This window comes from Tamandua tetradactyla, chromosome 26 (genome assembly GCF_023851605.1).
Source record: "Tamandua tetradactyla isolate mTamTet1 chromosome 26, mTamTet1.pri, whole genome shotgun sequence".
In the NCBI taxonomy this organism is placed as follows: domain Eukaryota; kingdom Metazoa; phylum Chordata; class Mammalia; order Pilosa; family Myrmecophagidae; genus Tamandua; species Tamandua tetradactyla.
This window is the reverse complement of record NC_135352.1, coordinates 26,365,731-26,387,118: the sequence shown is the minus strand read 5'-3', so window position 1 is coordinate 26,387,118 and position 21,388 is coordinate 26,365,731. Positions and strand designations below refer to the sequence as shown.

Below are 21,388 nucleotides of genomic sequence, written 5' to 3'. Positions count from 1 at the left end.
ATTCATGGGATGCCCAGGTAGACACTGGTTTATTCAAATTTACTTAGAGTGTTAAAAATGTAGGATGAGAGGAAATCTTGGGTTTAGAATTTTATTTTAATAAAAGATATCAAATTCAGGATATCAACTTTGAAGAACCCTGAGCCATATCATGAGATTGTCAAGAAAGAGTAAATTGTTCACCAACTCACTTCACAGGTTTATAAGAGACTGAAAGGTAACACCATTTTTCAATGACCTTACAAAATCATAACTTTCTTTTTTACGTTCAGTTTAAATCAGAAGCTCAGGGTGGCAATGTTGATTTCTTTTTCAGAGGGAAGTTCAAGTTCAATCCTGTGAGCAGACATGAGTGAAAGTGCTGGAGGAACAGTGTTACTTCCTCTCGCGTTAGAAGTTCTTGCTGAGTTGCGTGTCTGATTGTGCCTGGCACAAGCTACTAGAAGCTCAATGAGCAGAAATGGAAGTGACACTGGTAAGAGGAACTATACTTTTACATTACCAAAAGAGTTCAAAAAGAACCAGAAACATCTAGAATTTCAGAGGATGCAGATCAAGACCTTGTCTTTGCTGAATGTTGACTGTGAAGGAAGACCAGTGAGTAGAGCTCATGGTAACAGTCCATCTGATGCTGTGAGTGAAATTTAACTATTTATCTTAGTCAATAATATGTCCACCTCATTAAATACCTGTGAGAACTTTCAATGATTAAAAGGAATAGCTGTGGCTATTTTTTTTTGCTGTGGCTTTCTACTGACACAGGGAAGATTGGTTGCTCCAATCTCTTTGTTTCCATTAATAAAGGTTTACTTCTTAAATTCTTCCAGAGCCTTTCCAAATTAAACCTATGCATGATGTTGATTCTTTATATATGCAGGAGCTCATCTATAGTTGGATATTCAGTGTTGGCACAAGTGTAAGCATTGCTTAGCATAGTTCTTTATTTGGCCCTCACAGAATCTGACACTTATAATTACTGTGTTGTTCAATACTAATCTGTCTTTTTGAATGAATACAATGAGGGGTGTTTTCCCCACAATTTCAACATTCAATATATGTGGTCAGAAGCTGCAAAGATGCAATCTTTATGTCTAAATTAATCCATATAGGAGATTGCATTCCCTTATAAATCTTATAATGAAATGACTAGATTTCTTCCTAGTGGTTATAATTTATCCTTGATCTTCAGAAAATTATTGGCCAAAGATTAAAATAGCTGTAATTATTCTTTAAAACCAATAATTAGTTTATTAAGAATTATTATTAGGAGCAGGCATAGAAGAACAGTGTCCATAGTTTAATAAAAATGTAAATGGATAAATTCCTAACTATTACTTGCTTATTACTTCTAGCCACTTCATTTTTTTTCCCTCAAGACCTTCTCCCAGTCACTTTACATCTGTTATCTCAATTAATTCTCTTGAAAATGTACCCCCTTCAGGTTGAAGGAGAAAACTTATTAGATGTTTTAATACATTTACCAAATTTAAGGAACTTAGACTTCTAGAATTCTATAGAATCAGTTCTCCTTGGAATAAGGCAGCTTCACCTTTATTTGGAGACTGGCTGATCAATTATACTACAAAGTACCAGAAAATACTGGATTTGTTATTTTACATTTATGAACACATATCACTAACATATTGAAAAGGAAAAAATGGCCTTTTATTCTGTGACACCTACCACCATACTAACGAAATGAATTAAAGCATTTTTAAGCCATGTCTGGTGGGGAGAAACCATCCTGCATACTGTTTAGAAGCTAGCAAGACTTGAGAACTAATTAAGGAATGTGGATGTGAATTGGTATTAAGCCCAATCTGATCATTATGAGACGGTCCATCGAGAAATTATGTATTTAAGACCACTCATTAGTTCAACCAACATTATGGAAAATCTCATGTGAGCAAGGAGTTGTGAGGCATAAGAGATGGGTAGGAAGGATTATGAAGGGAATGTATCTTCATCAACTAATGCTGAAAAACATACCACTCCCAATTTTTGCGCTTTAAAACAGTAATCATTTATTCACTCTCTCTTCTGGAATCATGGCAGGGCTTGATCAGCTCTGTTTCTCTCTGCTTCTTGTGGCATCCACTGAGATGGCTCAGCTGAGACTGGAAAATCTGCTTCCTTACTTGGTGGCCACCACTTGGCAAGTAGGTTCTGAAAAGAAGCATCCCGGGAGCTGCTGGTCCAAAATGGTAAGTTCCAATGTGCAGGTGGTGATTAAGCCTCTAGTTGATTCCTATTTGCTAATATGCCACTAGTTAATGGTAGTCATAAGGCCAAGGCCAGAGTCAATGTGGGAGAAGACCATTGAAGAGTCTGAAACTGAGGAGAAACTTGGTTTTCCACAGACCCGAGTAACAGTCTACCTTAAGAAGGGTGGATGCAAAGTTCATACAAAGACCACATCATGTTTGCTCTCAAGAAGCTACAGAGAAGAAACCTTTTGAATAACGGTGATGTGTTACTGCATATCCCAATGAGTAGATATGGGGTGGGGGCAATCGATTACTCAGGACTTAAAATATTTTGCATTTAATCATGCAAATTAAATCATGCAAATTACATGAACCCAATAACCACAGAGAACCAGCTCAAGGCCCAGGAGAAGACATGTTTTTGGTGTTTTTTTTTGTTTTTTTCTTTTTTTGGTGTAGTTGGGGGAGGTGCATGGTCCCAGAATCGAACCTCGATCTACCGCATGGCGGGCAAAAATTCTACCACTGAGCTACCCTTGAACTGCCCAAGACATAAGCTTTTACACCATGATACAAATTGATGTCTTTTCTCGTGGTTCTGCAATCAAGATAAGCTAGTGATATATTTCACCTGTCCTAGGCTGTTTTATTACCCTACTTGCTTGTATGAAGAAGCACCGTAGCAACTTGTGGTATGTCCTTAAGCAAATTACTCACATCTCTAATCTTCATTTTCCTCATTTCTAAAACAAGGGAGTTGGACTAGGTGATCTCTAGAGTTTCTCTGAATTATTATATTTTACTATATAACAGTATAGTTATATCATATTTTAGCATAATGCAAAAATATGAGTTCACTTCTTGACAAGTATATTCCTTTAAGTAAAGAGGAGTCAGCAAAGGTAACTGAGAAGTCAATAGTTAGTGAATCTGGACTTTCTCTGGACATACCTACTTGTTCCCTAACAGGCTCTGATTGTGGAAAGTAGAGTAGCTTGAGTTTGGATTTGCCATTCTTGGCTTCAGTATGGCCAACTCTTTCTCATCTGGGAAACATGGTCTCTTCTTTAATCAAAGGTGAATTTCTGCTTCACTTGTCGTACAGGGTGGCAAAAGAATTAAAGCAAGAGTTGTGAAAGTATTTTAACTAAATTGCGCTGTGTGGTGGCTGTTTTCTGTCCCCTCGACCACACATTGCTCAATTCTGACAGCTTTGAGGTAATCTTTGGTAAAAATATAAAGGAATTCATTCTCTTTAAATATTCATTAACCTCCAGTGCTCCCCTCCCAGACCAAGTGGCAAGGCCCCACCCTTTCCATTTTCCCTATTCTTAATCTGTGACCCTTTCAATGAAATTCAGGAGAGTTTTAGCCTAAGAAGACAAAACAAGACACTTAAAAAGCTATTTAAACCCCTCCTGCTGAGATCATGGTTTTTTTTTTCTTTGCCTTCCTTAAGATGCAACAAATATAAAAGGTTTTCTTTTTTTTTTTTTTAACTTTAGTTTCACTTTCAAGATTGCAGCAAGTTTGCCCCACTTCCCTGATGAAAACGTCTGGATTTGGATTAATGAAAAAGGAAAAGCCAGCTATCATCAGAATAAATGAAGGTATATATTTTAAATTCTTACTAGGATCATATTTGCTATGCTCGGTATAAATAAAAAGCATTTGGGTTTTAGCATTCTTTGGTCTTTCTGGTGCTTTATCTGCTGCTTGAACTCTTGTCAGGATCATATAGAAAAGACTATGGAAAAAAAAGGGAGATGAGGTAGGTGAGGAGCTAACTGTATCAAAACAGAGTACAAGTAATAGCAAACATTTATAATTAACATGAGAAAACATATTACACAATAATTTAAAAGATGTCTCCTTTGCAGAGTTGTGTACCTGGAGAAGTACATTAGGGAAGTAATGGGGAAAATTTTGCAATGGTATTAAAAAAAAAATCACGCCTTTGCTTTAAAGTTATGATACCCTATGAGTGTAAAAGGATTATCTCATTTTCTCAGTTTTGTTGGAGGGAGAGAAACAGGAGCTGGCATTTTATGGGAATGTGTTTAAAAAGCAGGAGAACACTTCAAGTGTTCTTGGGAGTTAGGTAGACAACTTTCCTTGGCCTGATAAGGAAAATAGAGAAAGAAAAATAGAAAATGTTTGGATGTTCCAAAAATCCAGAAATTAGTTTAACATCCGGACATTAAAATTGTGGGTTACTCAGGTAAAAATGGATCCAGACTTGGGTAATACTAAAGTTTCAGGAAGTAGATTCCCAGTTTCACAACATGATATGTGTTGATGTGTCTGCATAGAGGTATATCTGTATGAATATAGAAAAAAATGTTGAGAAGTTTACAAACCAAGCCATAACCCAGGGATTCTGGCTCCAGAGCCCATATCCTAACAACAAGGCAATATTGTCTCTCTTTTGTTTAAAAAATGTAATCCTATGCACCTTTAGCAAATCTATTTTCCATATCTTTTCAGCTTTCTTTGTTTCTGTAAGGTCTCATTCAACTGCAACGTTTTCTTCACTCTCATTTCATCCTCTTACTTGTACTTTATCTGTTTTACTGAAGTAGCTGCTAGAATATTTTTTTTCATTCTAATTGCCTGGTTAGTATACTTAGTGAATTCTTGCATATCTAAAATACCTTTTCCCTCATTTTTTAATTGTCTAGCTGGATATGAAATGTAAGATTCAAAATAATTCCCTGGAATGTTTTGGAAGCCTAATGCCATAGTTTTCTAGTAGTTTGTGAGGTTAATGAGAAGTTTTATACCAATTAGAGTCACTTACCTTTGGAAGTAACTGATTTTATGTTCTCTTTGGAAGTTTTTAGTAATTTTCTGTGAATGCTCACAACTCCGAAATTTCATAAGATTTCTTTTCCTTTTGTCACATTTCCTGCCTTGCACTTGGAAGCCTTTTTCCATCTGATGAAGTGTGTCTTCAGATCTGGGAAATGTCTTCAGTCCTTTCTGAGATACTTCTTATGAATAGATCAGTCCTTCTCAATAATTCTGGTCTCTTTCTGTAGTCCAATCAGAGAAAGAGGAGTTAAATATCACCTAGAAAAGGAGAAGTGATGCTGTAGGGACTGGATCTGTGAATGGGTAAATGGAGGTAGGAAGCCGTAGGGTACAGAAAAAAGGAAAGCAAGAGTTCACAGTAGGGGGCGGGCCACGGTGGCTCAGCAGGCAAGGACGCTTGCCTCCCATGCCAGAGGACCCGGGTTCCTGCCCATGTAAAAAAAAAAAAGAGTTCACAATAGGGCAAGAGGCAACACGGGAACCTCCTGGCTCTTGTCCTCCCCAAGGATCACACTCTAACAAGGACAATGTGGGAAACCCAGAGAATCTCAGTGGAGGGAGCTTGCCCCTAATTTGTAGAGCCGGTCATTTCCAGCTCCACAGGCTGCAAGGTTCCTGTTGAGCAATTTGGTAATTCCAGGATAATAGTTGCAATATAGTTGAGAGAAATATCTAGAATACCTTAGGAGTCTCTCCAATGCATCATGATGCGCAATAAGCAGAATATGAAGAAATTGTCATTTTTTTTTTACATATAGCTGATGTGTACCTATTAAGATCTAAATTCAATAGGCCCAATTTTATTTTCTATGACCGAACTCAGTTTGGGCTGGTCCAAAGCCCCCAATCTTGCTGATAGCTGGGCAAATTCAAATATTGAACAAAAGTAACCACAGGGCTTCCAGTTTTCAGACACTGTCTTCCAGGCATTCAAAGCTCAGTTCCCTATCAGGTTTTTCTACTCTCTATACATACCTCTTCTCTGCTGCTTCTTTCAGAAGATGGCAGCTGGATGTAGAACAATTTACATTCACATAATCCGAGCAGGGTGGTGTCATCTGCATCCAAGCTGGCCCGTGTTAAGATGTTCTAACTTCCTTATGGAAACGAAAATAATGTGTGAATAAAAATATTTCGCACCAGTTTTGTAAAAGCAGTAAAGATGGTGATGAGAATGTTAATTTATGGAAGCTGATTTTTTCCCTGTTTCTGAGAATTAGACTAGAGTATAAGTGAAACCACTGTTTTTAAAGCATATTAGGATAATTCTAAAATATTCAACTAGTCCCATTTTCCTAGAATTAATCATCTAAGATGATGCTGTTCTCTAAAACTATCTGGAATTTTCTTTATATGATGAATTTTAGGTCTTATGGCAAAACGTGGGTAATTCCAGGGTAATAGTTGAAATATATTCGAGGAAAATACCTAGAATGTATCTTTATACTTTGAGAATGAATGTGATTTTAGAAATATCTGAAAGTCACTTGAAAGCAGGGAAACTAGGTATATGATCATTCAATGAGTAACACATTGGGTTCACATTCCACCAAAAATGAAACTGGGGTTCAGGCAGAGTTCTCGCCTGCCATGCTGCTGGAGACCCAGGTTCGATTCCTGGTGCCTGCTCTTGCAAAAAAAAAAAAAGAAAGAAAGAAAGAAACTGAGGTTAAATGTGGAATTAAGAGAGGTTTTCTCAAGCTGATTAACTGCCCATGGAAAGCTATTCATCTATTTGTTGAGTATCAGCTATATTCCAGGTAGAGTTCTAGCCACAGAGACACAATGAAAACAATCATTGATGAATAAACCAGCCACGGTCTCTCTTCTCATAGTTTTACATTCTGGTAAGGAGGGTAATTAATAAGTAAATAATAAGCAAAATTATTTCAGGTTATGCCCATCAGTAGAATGGAAAAAGCAATCTTGTAAAAGAAGGATTTGCAACGCTGACTTCATGAATGATTATAAAGCTGCAGTAATCAAGACAGTATGGTATTGGCATAAAAATAAATATTTCAGTGGAAGAGAATAGAGAGTTCATAAATAGACTCCCACTAAAACATTTAGTTTTCAAAAAAGACACAGAAGCAATCCAATGGGGAAAGAAAAGTCATTTCAAAAAAATGATCCAAATAACTGGATATACCTGTGGAAACAATGAACTTTGACTTCTACTTCACACCATATGCAAAAATTAATTTAAGATACATCATAACCTTAACAGAAAAGCCAAAAATATTTAAAAAAAACTAAGTAACTTCAGAACAGGAAAAGTTTCTCAGGACACAGAAAGCAATATTAAAAGAAATTTAAAAAAATGATGAATTGACTTCATCAAAATTAAGATGACATCATTAAGAAAATGAATAAGCAACCCACAAACTGGGAAAACGTATTCCAAAATACCAGTCTGACAAAGGACTGATACCCAGATATAGAAAAAGTTCCTAAATCACTATAGGAATAAGACAATCTAATTAATGAATGAACAAAAGATTTGAACATGCAAGGGAAGATATAAAAATGGCCAATAGTCACATGAAAATTGCTAAATATAATTGGTCATCTGGGAAATGCAAATTAAAATCACAGTGAGATGTTACTCCTCACTCATCAGAATGACTCAAAATGAAAAGAATTCTAGAACCAAATGTTGACAAAGATGTTGGTGAGAGTATAAAATAGTACAACACTTCGCCAAAAGAACTGATGATTTCTTATACAACAATATACCTACTGAGTGGTTTAGCAATTTCAATCCTAGATATTTACCCCAAACAAATTAAATATATAAATCCATTAAAAAAGCATGAGCAGGAATGTCTGTGGTAACTTTGTTCATAATATAAAAATATTTCACACAACTGAAGTACTAGTAGCATGAGCATGGATAAATAAGATATGGTATATTCACACACTGGAATATCATTCAATTAAAAATAAAGGAGCAAACCCCTGAAATATGTAATATGGGTGAATTTAAAAAATATTAGGCTAAGTGAAAGAAGCCTTATATTAAAAAGTCAATATTATATGATTTCACTTATATAAGGTTATAATACACACAGAAATAATCTTTAGTGGAAAAAAGTCATAGCAGTAGCTGCCCCTGTAAGGTGAGGGTGATAATTAACTGGGAAGGGACTGAGGTGTCCCTTTGGTGTATGGGTTAGTCGGGCGTATACATTTGTCAATACCCAGAAGTACACTTAGGATTTGTGCGTTTCACTGTATGCAAATTTTCCAAGTGATAATAGAAAAAGAAACTCTATGTACTAAGAAATGATGATCATACATCTATGTGATGATATTAAGAATTACTGATTGCATATGTAGAATGGAATGATTTCTAAATGTTGGGTTAGTTAATTTTTTTAATTAATAAAAAAAAAAGAAAGCATAACTTCTGAGATGAATGTTGCCTAGTAAACTGATTGTCATTACATCACAGTGGCTGCTTTCTTTTTCACCTGAGAAAGAGCAGAAGAACACTTGAACTGAGTTGCCTTGTGCTCCTTTCAAACCTGCGTAAGTGAGCTTTAGACTTCACGCCTTATATCTCTTAAGGGTTCTGAGCACCTTCGCATCCTGCAGGTACAGTCACTGATTTTATTAGGAAAGGCTGTTGTCCGACCCTCCCTATAAAACTTCTTTCGGGACCTGGGCGTGCTTGTACCAATGTTCTGAGCCAGAGGTGTAAGGATTGTGCCCTCACCGTGTAATTTATTTCGATAGCCTAAGACTCCCTAAGAAGACTCAAATGTATAATCCAGCGAAAAGGAAGTACCGGTCGGTCAGCTCAGCCCTTGGGAGGAGGAAGTGGAGGAGGAGGAAAAAGGAGGCCTATTTTAATTATATGCAGAAATTCCTAAAACAAGTGAGTTGGGGCTGTTGGTGGAAGTTCAGAACGGCCAAGAGAAGTATGGCGTTAGTGGGCCCTGGGTATGTTCTCGCCTTCAACTTATTCTGATACAGAAGCCCTTCTTCACACATTGTGTCCTTGATAAAAACAAAAAAAAAAACAAAAAAAAAACTCTAAAAATATAAAAATTAATATTAATTGTCCTTAGATTTTAAGAGAAAGACAGCTAAAAATATCCTTGTGAGATTTTATATTACCAAGGGAAAAGCAAAGATACTGAAATTTCCAAAAGAGAAAAGGAAGGTTGTCTATGAAGAAAAAAAAATCAGATTGGTGTCAGACTTCTTTTTAGCAACAGTAGAGACAAGAAGACAATGGAACAATGCTTTTAAGAGATTTCCATAAAAATTATTTTGAACCTCAAATTACCTACATATTAGAACCATGTGAAAATAGATTGGAGGAAAAACATACAAGAACTTAGAAAGATATCTTCCTAAATTAGTTGGAAATACAAACTACTCAAAGAGGTATTCCACCCAAAATAAAAGATTTCAAAGAGATTCTGGAATCCATAAAATAATGTCATAAACTTGAGAGTGCTGTGAAATGGATTCCATGAATATAACCAAGTAGCCAGTAATGGGCACACCCATCCAAGTTGGCCATACAACAAAGAGTTTAATAAAAAATCTGGATCATCTGGGTGTTATGGAAATGGAGCCATATGTAGTTCACCTTTCAACAGGAATGAAAAAGGGCAAGGATAGACTTTGAGAAAGTTGTGGTACAAACAGGCAGCACATTGAACTAGAATAGTTCTTAAAAACTGATTTAGGGTAAGGGAGAAGAATTTGTATTGCCTTCCATATTCAAAGGTCATCTGCTTAGAGGCACAAGATTGTATCTTCTTCTTCCCTCACTGCACTCAACTGTGCTCATTCTTTATTTGTGGGCATTATTTGTTCTTTAGAAACTTCCATAAATTAAGACCTTTGTAAGTGTATGCAAAGTTATGATTGTTACTTAAGGCTCCTCAAATCACCCATTTAAGCCACCAAATATAATTATGTTTAATTTGTAAGCATTGCTCATGCAAAACCCAAAGTAGTTTCTGCCAATGTTTCATAAGCATTTTTAGTTGATACATTATATAGAAGATTTTTATTAAAGATGCTAGAGGCCTTTGGATTTTGAGAATGATGTGCTAGTAAATGCTTAAACTTACCAATTTCAATCTTTAGACCAAGCAATAGGTTAAAGTGACCCACTGATACTCATAATGTAGGGCTTTTTTTCATTCTTTAAATTGAAATGAAAAAGCAGCAGTTTTGAAGGAATCTGACTACCTTCTATGAAGATCACTTGTAGTTGTTCAAGGAAGATGCTGTTGCTTTCTAACTTGGAGAGGCAGCCCCAGATCTGGGCTGCAGCTCCCAACTCCCCAAGACTGAGTTAATGAGAAGTTTCTAGAATCTTTTTAGTGATCCATGAATTTCTTTGAATTCCAATTATTTCACATGTTGGACTCTATCTGTGATTGCCTCCTTGTGTAGCAGTTAGCTGTGAATGTCTCATCATATATGTCTTTACTTTGCATAGATTGTCTTTATCAAATAAAAATATAAATGACTAGGAAACAGTGATAATTATTCATTTATACACCATGGAAATATTATACTGATTAATAATAATAGGAATAACATTTAATGTTGCTTTGTGTCATGTAGTATAAGGGTATTGCATAGTTTCCCTCCTTTGGTCTTCACAACAGCCCATGCAAGAACGCTTTTAATTCTCTTTATTGTAAAGGTGAAGAAACAAGAACTAAGAAAATCAGCTGCCAAAGGCTGCGCAGTGGCCGGCTGAGTCAGAGCACAGGTGGTGTAATTCCAGGTCTGTGCTCGTAATCACTGTGCTTCCCTATGTCTTAATGATTCTATAGTGAATATTTACATAATCATAAAACTGTAAGGCTATTTGACTTTGAATTTTCCAGATGAATCTCAACTAGGCATGCCAGACATCATCATACTTTCTGGGTCAGATACCAACATTTTGTACTATGATGATGGCATACAATGTTGTAGCTGACAGAATTTAATATAAAGCTGGAAGAAATGTGGAGGAGAGTATAGGGTTTCTGTTTCTTTTATCACAGGTGGGGGGGGTCATGAGATTCTGCATAAAAGTTGGTAAATCAAGAATACAGGTTCCCACTCCTATAGCAAAGTTGATATTTTTAATAATTTTTTATTTGATATTTTGAGAACACCCACAGTTTTGATAGTTAATCAAATGGTTTTTAAGATACTGTTTAATATTTAGATTTCAAGGAACTCTGATATCTGTATTCATAGATTTTTTTTCCTTCCTTGTTTTAATTTTAAATTGGTTTATGAAACATTGTACAAACAGGCTTTATGATGATTACTTAGATATTTTTTAAGTACGCCTATGGATAAGCTAACTAAGATATCCATTTTTATATGGTTAAGATTTCCATTTGTTAATTGTAAAAAATATTTGTATCTTCATATTTTCCTGAAATAAGGAAAATATATAGCAACATAAGTTATTATTATAGCAATGCAGATAGTGCAATAACTTTCTACCTGATATTTTGAGAGCACTCACATTTTGACAGCTGATCAAATTATATCTAAATTAGTTTTTAATACTTAAAATTTAAGAACTTTGCTATGCAAATATGTAGATTTTTACCTTGTCTTAATTTTAAATTGGTTTATGAAACTTACAACTTTACAATGAATATATGGATACTTTATTTAAATATGCTTATGGTTATTATACTAAGGTATCCATTTTTGGTGGTTCTAAGTATATTGTCTGTTTTCTTCAATTAAAAATATGCAAAAAAATAAAAACTAAAGATAATTATAACAAAAAAGAATAGAGCTTCAGGTGTGGTCATTAACATTATAAGTGTAATAATAGATTAATTAAAATTAAAAGTAACAAAAGTAAACAGAGGATGAGGCTATACTACAATTAAGATCTTTACCTTTAAAATAAAAAGTTAATGCTTAGGTTAAATGAAATGTTTAAATTAAGAAATGGAAGCACAAGCATATTATTTATAGTTATAGAGGTGGCCATGAGAATTAAAAATGGAAATGGTCAAAAAGAGAGGTTTCCTTGCAAAATCTCAACTGGCGTGGAAGTTGAAGGATGAAGAGAGAGTTGGTATGTTACATCTTTTTTTACACTTTTGTGCTGTTTGAATTATTTCCATTTGCTATATTACCTTTACAATATAAACTTTTATAGTATAAAAAGTATGAGTAAAAAGAGCATAAAAGATTCATATTTTGGCTATATGTTTTATAAGGACTATACTGCTTTATAAAAGCATGTGCTATTAATGTTTTTTTTTTTCTTAACTTTTTTTTTGTATGCTGCATGGCAGGGATCACATTTCATTCTTTTTCCATGTGAGTATCCCATTATTGCAATACCATTTTTGCTTGTTGTTTTCTTTCTTTGTTTGCTTGTTTGTCTTAGGGAAATGCTTGGGCCAGGAATTGAACCGAGGTCTCCTGTATGGCAGGTGAGAATTCTACCACGGAACTGCGTTTGCCCTCCCTCCATTACTTTTTTTTGCATGGGCAGGCACTAAGAAATGAATATATGGATACTTTTTTTACATGTCTCCGACATGGCAGGCAAGAGCTCTGCTGCTGAGCCACTGTCACACCACTCCTTTCCCCTCCATCACTTTTTAATGTTTCTTTTACAGGACAGAATCATGGAACAGAGTTTGTATTATCATATCAACCTGTTTTGGAGACTGTTGCCCTTTTGGATGCTGTGTACATCCTCTGCCAACAAATGCACTGTTAGGCACCAAGTAGCTAACTGCAGCCATTTGAAGTTGACTCAAGTACCTGACGACCTCCCAGTAAATGTAACAGTGTTGAACCTTACCCATAACCAACTCAGAAGATTACCAGCTGCCAATTTGACTAGATACAACCAACTTACCACCTTGGATGGAGGATTCAACTCCATCTCAAAACTGGAGCCAGAATTGTGCCAAAACCTCCCTTTGTTGAAAGTTTTGAACCTCCAACACAATGAGCTATCTCAACTTTCTGACAAAACCTTTATTTTCTGCTCGAGCTTGACGGAACTCCATCTAATGTCCAACTCAATCCATAAAATTCAAAATAATCCCTTTAAAGACCTGAAGGTAAGATGAAAATGTGCATTTCCATAAATGAAAGGAAAGATGCCATCAAATCTTATGTTTCCAACTTATCTATTTTTAGATTCAGTATCTAAATTAAAAGTAAAGAATAAGAAAACTGGAAAACAACCACACACATGTTGTTATTTTGATTGAAAATATTTTCAAAAGAGAAAATATAATCTAAATCAGTTTCAGCCTAAATGTTAAAGGAATCTGCCTGTCTTGCTTCCCAACATTACAAATAGAACTGAAATGAATACAAGAGATAAAGGTCATGATCAGAATGTCTCTTTAGGGGCATGGGAAGTAAGCTTTTAGTGCTACTGATTACCTAAAGTCATACAAAAAGATTCAAGAATCCTGGTAATTCCTAAATATTGAGTTCAAATAAAGTTAGCAAATTGATCCAATGATAATGCGAATTATTCAGCTAAAAATGACTTACTCTTGTCTTAAAAGCCCTCTCACATTATCACTTTTCCAGTGGCTAATGTTGTCCTTTTCAGCACTTTGTTTGGATTTTTTTTTTTACTTTGCTTGGATTTTAAATCATAGAAATGCATGTGCTTTCCTCAAAACCCTATATAATTATTTTCTAACCAAAACCATTTTCAAGTCTGTGTCTTTTCTTCATTTTATGGCCTTGTTAAAAATTGAGCACTTCTTGATCCCAAGATGCCAAGAATAATGTACAAAATAAAAGAACTTCAAAACATTTATAAAATACTTTGCTATTAATTTAAAATTCTTAGATTCTCATGTAGACAAAATGTCTTTGGACACAGAGTCCTCACAGTTTAATTAGAGAAACTGTTGGCAAAATGTTAGTTTTCTTTTAAAAATGTAAATAAAAGTTTTGTTTTTTTAAAATAAGAATTACTTAAGATTTTGCTGTAACAGTTATCAACTTTTCCTTAACTTTTACTGGAGATTAAAATTTACATGTTCAAATGTAGCACAAATTGATAAACCATCCCATGGCACTGATAAAACAAACAAAAATGTATGATCTTTACTAGCTGGGATCCAAAATTTACAGGGCAATAGGAGTCTTTCTCAATAAAATTTTTTTTCTTTAGAATTGCATGATGGCAGAGTTTTCCTGTTTTTAAATGGAAATTATTTTTCTTCTTTTTTCTTATTGTTTCAAGGCTAATTCTTGACACTATGTGTTGACTAAGCCACATCGACATTCCTTACCTCAAAAATAAATGCTAATTATAAATAAGTAAATGTTTATGGTGGATATTCATTATAGCATAAGTAAATAAGCTTAAGTCCTCTTATTCTTGAAGTAAGACACAAGATCTTGCAACAATGGTATTTCTATAACAATGAAGATTACTTATTACTCCTACTGTCAGTTTCTACAGAATAATAGAGAGGTGACTTTTTGCTGCAGGATATTTCTAAAGATTTATGTACATTTGCAGGAACTGTTTTCAGCGGTAAGACTTTAACATATACATATCATTTTTCTCCTCTCAGAATTTAATCAAATTAGATCTATCTCACAATAGTCTATCATCTACAAGATTAGGAACACAGCTCCAACTGGAAAATCTCCAAGAGCTTCTATTATCACATAATAAAATTTATGCCTTAGCATATGAAGAACTTGATTTCCTTGGCAATACATCTTTAAAAAATTTAGAATTATCATCAAATCAAATTAAAGAGGTAAGCAATGGGTAAAGTTGTCCTGTGTTCTACTTTTAAGTGGGGGAAGTCCTTGTGTCACCTTTGTCATTTCTACTAGAAATCCTTCACATTTATTGTTGCTGGAGTCATCCTTATGAGGAAAGGAGCACTGGCAGTGATTAGGAGCTAGGGTTCTGAGCCAGACAGAAGTGGGTTAAAATCCCCTATCCCATCACATGCCAGGAATGGAAAGAAATGTCATGGGCCAGCAGAAGCAATGTAAAGAAGGGAGATTGAGTAAAGAATTGTATGTGAGGTTTTCAAGGGTCATATAGTCTGTTATGTTGCATTTATTAACTTTCTCTTTTACCCCCTTTAGTTCTCTCCAGGGTGTTTTCGTGCAATTGGAAAATTATATGGCCTCTCTTTGAACAATGCCCAACTGGGTCCTGATCTCACTGAGAAGCTTTGTTTGGAATTATCATATACCAGCATTCAGACTCTGTCTCTGAGCAACACCCATCTGTACAAGACAAGCAATACGACTTTCATTGGGCTAAAGCAGACAAATCTCACCATGCTTGATCTTTCCTATAACAGTTTAAATATGATTGCGAATGGTTCCTTTACTTGGCTCCCATATTTGGAATATTTCATTCTGGAGTATAATAATATAGAGCATTTATTTTCTCACTCTTTTCATGGGCTTTTCAATGTGAGATACCTGAATTTGAAGCAATCTTTTATTAAACAAAGTATTTCCCTTGCTTCGGTTCCCAAGATTGATGATTTTTCTTTTCAGTGGCTAAAATGTTTAGAGTACCTTAACATGGAAGATAATCATTTTTCAGGCATAAAACGCAATATGTTCACGGGATTGGCAAATCTGAAATACCTAAGTCTATCCAGTTCCTTCACAAGACTGGGCACCTTAACAAATGAAACATTTTCATCACTCGCTCATTCTCCTTTACTTGTACTGAATCTAACCAGAAATAAAATCTCGAAAATAGAAGGTGGCGCTTTTTCTTGGTTGGGCCACCTAAAGGTACTTGATCTTGGTCTTAATGAAATTGGACAAGAACTCACAGGCCAGGAGTGGAGAGGTCTGGAAAATATCATTGAAATCTATCTTTCCTACAACAAATACCTACATCTGACTAGTAACTCGTTCACCCTGGTTCCAAGCCTTCAACGACTACTGCTGAGAAGGGTGGCCTGTAAAAATTTGGATATCTCCCCTTCACCTTTCCGCCCCCTTCATAACTTGACAATTCTGGATCTCAGCAACAACAATATAGCTAACCTAAATGATGAAATGTTGGCAGGTCTGGAGAAACTTGAGATTCTGAATCTGCAGCACAACAACTTAGCACGGATCTGGAAACACTCAAACCCTGGTGGCCCTGTCTTCTTTTTAAAGGGTCTTTCTCGCCTCCACATACTTAACTTAGAGTCTAATGGCTTTGACGACATGCCAGCAGAGATTTACAAGGACTTATCTGAATTAAAGAGCATCGATTTAGGATTGAATAATCTAAACGTGCTTCCACCATCTTTATTTGATAATCAGCTGTCTCTAAAATCTTTGAACCTTCAGAAGAATCTTATAACATCAGTCGAAAAGAATGTTTTTGGACCAGCGTTCAAGAACTTAACTAATTTGGATATGCGCTTTAATCCCTTTGACTGCACGTGTGAAAGCATTGCCTGGTTTGTTAATTGGATTAACGGGACACGTACAAACATCGTCGAGCTTTCCAATCATTACCTCTGTAACACCCCACCTCAATATCGTGGTTTCCCAGTGATGCTCTTTGACACTGCCCCCTGCAAAGACAGTGCCCCCTTTGAACTACTGTTCATGATAAACACCAGTATCCTCTTGATTTTTACCTTCTTTGCCCTGCTCATCCATTTTGAGGGGTGGAGGATATCTTTCTATTGGAATGTTGCAGTGAATCGTGTTCTTGGTTTTAAAGAAATAGAGAGACAGCCGGAGCAGTTTGAATATGCAGCCTACGTGGTTCATGCCCACCACAATAAAGATTGGGTCTGGGAACACTTCGTCCTGATAGAAGAACAAGATCCGTCTCTGAAATTTTGTCTGGAAGAAAGGGACTTTGAGGCAGGTGTCCTTGAACTGGAAGCAATTGTTAATAGCATCAGGAGGAGCAGAAAAATTATTTTTGTCATAACACGGCACCTATTACAAGATCCATTATGCAAAAGGTGAGTGAACACTGTGAAACCTTATATAGGAACTAGTTTTCCCACTGGAATTTCAAATATTAGTGACATATTACTACTACTAACTCATAATAAAATAAAGATAAATTAAGAAAGCGCATGACTTGATTTTCAATTGACAGAGTAAATTTTAATTCTAAAAAGGAATTTTAGATTTTTAGAGTTTAGGGCTGTTGAAAAGTGTATATGGATTAATACTTTTTTTTCTTTTTACTTAGATTCAAGGTGCACCACGCAGTTCAGCAAGCTATTAAACAAAACCTGGATTCTATCATACTGATCTTTCTTGAAGAGATTCCAGATTATAAATTGAACCACGCACTCTGTTTGCGAAGAGGAATGTTTAAATCTCGGTGCATCTTGAACTGGCCAGTTCAAAAAGAAAGGATAAATGCTTTTCATCATCAGTTGCAAGTAGCACTAGGATCCAGGAATACAGCACATTAAATTTATTTGAAAACTAAATTAGCAAAAGAGTTGCTTTTCTAGTTTAAAAAGTTCCATGGCAAATTTACTTGACGATAATGGAAATCTGTTTATTCTTATATATAGGTAGACAGCACTATTATATCTCTTCTATGGAAAGCCATCTCCCTATTTCAGGCCCTCATTGCCAATTGGCTTAATTTGATTAATGCTTAATAAACATGTAAGCACATAAGTTTATCCTATGCAACTGAATATACATTGGGCATCCAGGACTTTGACAACTTAAAATTTTTTTTTAAATATTCCTCATTTAAAGAAATGTGAAATTTATGTGAGGATTTGTGACAATTAGCTCTCCACTTTTGATGCACTTGGAATGAAAGGTAATTGTTTTAAAGGGTACAATTCTATGTCAATTGAAAAAGAATAAAATACAGATTCATTAAGGATTTTTTTTTTTTTTACATGGGCAGGCACTGGGAAATGAACTCGGGTCCTCTGACATGGCAGGCAAGCATTCTTGCCTGCTAAGCCACCGTGGCCCTGATTAAGGATTTTTTTTTTCAATTGAAAAGGTTTTTATTTTGGCGATTTCTATCCAAGAGTTGATTTAGGTAAATTTTAAATACCTTTGATGTGCACACTTGAGGGCAGAAAATATATGTGATGCTTTTTTTTTTTAGCTTAGTAGAATAATTATTTTAATAAATATTTGTATTTTCTTGATATTTGGGTTTCTGCTTCAGGTATTGCTAGAAAAAACAATTCTCTTAAAAGCATTGCAGAAAGACTTGCTTTCTAAAGGTTAATTGGAAGATCAGCTTTGCAACACAAAATATCTTCCTTTCCTGGTCACAGACTCATGAGATGGGTTGACCAAATCACCTGATCCCACTGGGATTCTTTAGTTCTGTGCTTCAAATTTTGATGGTGATCAATCTCTTAAATATTTCTGTAAAATTAGTGATGATTAATAAAATTTAGTAGGCCCTGTGTGGAGGTGCCCAGGCTAAACTCTATGTAAGCTAAACCAAACACCTAATCTAATTTCTATTTCCTGTAAATGCCCAGCTTGCCCAGAAAACCAAATTTAAATACTGCCCATCAGTTATCAGCAGCTAACCTCCTCAATCATATGCCACTAACTTCCTTGTTCTTAGGCCAGCTAACTTCCTCATTCCTAAGCAGCCACCTGCTTCTCATTCTGTAAGACCCCACTAAGCAAAATGGAAACATAATGTCAGCCAATCCTAACATTATCTCACTTGCTTTGTATTTGCCCTGTATGGTATGAGCATCTCCTTTCATCATGGAGCTTTCTTCTACTTTCAGAATGGGATGCTGCCAGAGTTTTGAACCCCTCCATAATGCTGTGAGATCCTAAATTGCATGAAAAGTTTTTCCTCCATCAGTTTATAGGGTACAATATAATATGCCATGTGCCATAATATAATATGCCATGTGTAAGCTAGTCCTTTCTGAGAAAGACTGTTGTTTAAAGTATAATTTTTGCTTTACAATAAAAACAAAATAACTATGAACAATATTTATAATTCTGGTATTCAAATATAAGGGAGAAATGAAACTATAGTCCTGAATTAATTTCTGTATTTAGAGTGCTCATTTGCCTACTGAATTTAGGAAGCATTTGAGATGTCACATTTTGGAACTTTGATTTAAATAGATATTCTCAGAACTAAATTCCAGTAATATTAGGAATTGTTAGTATTGTTAGTATAGAACTTCTGCCACTGGTTCTGGAAAAATCTACAATCTCCCAACAGCATGAATTTACAGAGGATTGATTTTCAGTTTCACATTATATGCCACGCTAATACACGAGACATTTTTTCACAGTGGTTTTTTTTTTTTTTTTGAGATCTGTTTTCTAGATGAAATACTCCTGTTTTCTTATGGTATCTTAAAATAAAATCACAACTATTTCTTTTCTAAACGTGCTCTGTATGTTACCTGTCAATATTCTCAACTCTTCATTAAAACATTTATAAGCAAATTATGAATATAGCATCAATTTTTCAACAAGGCAGGAAATAATTGTGCTTTCCCATTCTCATTTACTTGGGCAAATGGCTACAATTTAAATAGTGTTCAAATGTAATAAAAGAAGGTTCATAATACTTAAGAGGTTTCTAGGATAGACAAGAGTTGACCTGTTTAGCCAAATATAAGTAAAACAAATAAAAGGTGTAAGCCTTGACTTGTGTTTGACCCACAAAGGAAGCAATATCCTGCACTTCTGCAGGCTGACCTTATAATTGTTCTCAGGAGAAGTCTTTCTCCTCTGGGTTCAAAATAAGGGGTGTGTAGAAAGGATGTTTGTCTGGCCTCCTGTTTCATTTCCACAAGTGAATTGGCTTGTTTGAATAGTCTCAGGTGCCATCATTTCATCTGTTCACTCCAACTTTTTCTTCCTGTTTTTCTCTTTGCCAAACGAAGCCCAGCTGAATTGTTAACACTGAGCTTCGAGTAAATCTAAGTATTTAGATGTTTACCTGGATGGTAACTGTCAGCTAGTAACAAAAACAGATGCAATCAATTTGCTTTGTGAGAAGGTGAGTCAATCAATGCCATTTATTTAATGATGCCTGATTGTTCAAATATCTGTCTTAGACTGTTCATAAGAGGGATTCCTAATAAGTTATGCTTGGCGTTAGAAAATGTATACTCCAAATCAAGAACCAAAGGGAGTGTTTGTTGAAATCTACATCCATAGCAGAGATTGGTATTTCTCTTGGGCTAGAGGTGGAAATGGGGAACGACTGCAAAGAGTATTCATTGAATACCGACATGTGCTAAATTCTGTGGGGGGGGGGCAATAGAATGTGAGGTGAGTCTGTAAAAAAATGGGACAACAGGAGTTAGGATAGGAAAGGATTATCAAAGATGGGTCTGGACAAGAATAGGTCCACAGAGAAAGGCTCACACACTTCCAAGTTGGGAAGGATTTTAGTGAACGGAGAATAAGGTGGCAGAGTGAGCAGGTAAAATGGGAGATGGTGAGGGACACGTGAAATTGGTATTGGGAGGCAGAAGAGATCCTGGAGAGGATGGAGCCACATTACAGAGAGCATGGCAAGGGCGTTGAGATATAATGAGTTAGGTATTTTGGAACTGGGACTTCATGGATTTTAATTGGCAAAAACAGAATTTATAATAAGATTCCCCCCTCCCCATTGGGATATATGACTTAGATTTTGCTAACTGACAGCTAAACAGAGGAGCATATGAATGCACAAGTTCACAATTGAATTTCACATAGCAGAAGGGGCCTTGAAGCACTTATTTCTCCCCTATGAATATACAAAATTGGTATTTAAATAACAAAGCATGTCAATCAATTGTTCATCAATTACTAATTCCATTAGGGAACATGTTAGCCATTTGTAGTTCTTGCAACCCTCTGGACTTGCTCCATCTCCTTCTCCAAAGGAGAAACTGGTTCACTCATGTGACTTTTTCTTCCACCAGCTCAGCAAAGCATCCTTAGTATGCACTGGGCAGGACAGACTGGCTGCTCAGTGATGCAAGTTTTCGAGCTGTGTGCGAATTTCTGGGCTGCAGTCTTTAAATTCTTTCAGCTCCCTTCAAACTTAGATCAGTTCGCCAGAAAGCACACTGTGGGATGGAGAGTTACACGCACAGGGGTATTTGGGGATTGCTCTGATTTATAAAACCTGGAAAGGGAGTGAAATAAGCTGGATTGGGTGGAGGAGGAGAAACTGTGAAAAAATTGCAATTGCATCTGAGACTTTAGGGGATACCACCGGGAGCTCTGGAGCCGAAATGGCCCTACAGAGTTGATGCAAATCTAAACAAAGGGGCTCTCATCACCCAGGCATTGGACACAAGCAGTCCCAGGGAGTGAGCGTGACCTGGAACGAGGCAGATCCCTCTGGTGAGGAGAGCTGTGACCCATCAGGAGCTAAAACTGTTCAAACTGGAGGCATG

At 35.8% G+C, this 21,388-nt stretch overlaps 1 protein-coding gene and 1 long non-coding RNA gene across 3 annotated transcripts in view; one reads left to right on the top strand and one right to left on the bottom strand.

Moving 5' to 3' along the window:
* Positions 1-471: 471 nt before the first annotated feature.
* TLR3 (toll like receptor 3) lies at positions 472-19,587 on the top strand. 2 transcript variants are annotated; one of them, XM_077144625.1, is made up of 7 exons: positions 473-633; positions 2,056-2,204; positions 3,713-3,817; positions 12,647-13,099; positions 14,588-14,779; positions 15,120-16,972; positions 17,209-19,587. In XM_077144625.1, the coding sequence occupies exons 3-7, from the start codon at positions 3,812-3,814 to the stop codon at positions 17,435-17,437; spliced, it is 2,733 nt and encodes a 910-aa protein (XP_077000740.1). In that variant the 5' UTR covers positions 473-633; positions 2,056-2,204; positions 3,713-3,811; the 3' UTR covers positions 17,438-19,587. The 2 variants fall into 2 exon arrangements, with proteins under 2 accessions (XP_077000741.1, XP_077000740.1); XM_077144626.1 differs by lacking the exon at positions 14,588-14,779 and having other exon boundaries at positions 472-633.
* LOC143669971 (uncharacterized) overlaps positions 1,876-21,388 on the bottom strand; it is a 32,112-nt gene continuing 12,599 nt past the window's right edge. Inside the window, exons 3-5 of the long non-coding RNA XR_013169169.1 lie at positions 5,997-6,118; positions 5,008-5,242; positions 1,876-2,334 (exon numbers count right to left, since the gene is read on the bottom strand). This is a non-coding gene — a long non-coding RNA (uncharacterized LOC143669971). The remainder of the gene's footprint in view (positions 2,335-5,007; positions 5,243-5,996; positions 6,119-21,388) is intronic.

Coding starts and splice junctions, on each gene's coding strand:
- TLR3 (XM_077144625.1), top strand. Junction 13,100..14,587: donor ATCCCTTTAAAGACCTGAAG/GTAAGATGAAAA, acceptor TTCTCCTCTCAG/AATTTAATCAAATTAGATCT. Junction 16,973..17,208: donor CAAGATCCATTATGCAAAAG/GTGAGTGAACAC, acceptor CTTTTTACTTAG/ATTCAAGGTGCACCACGCAG.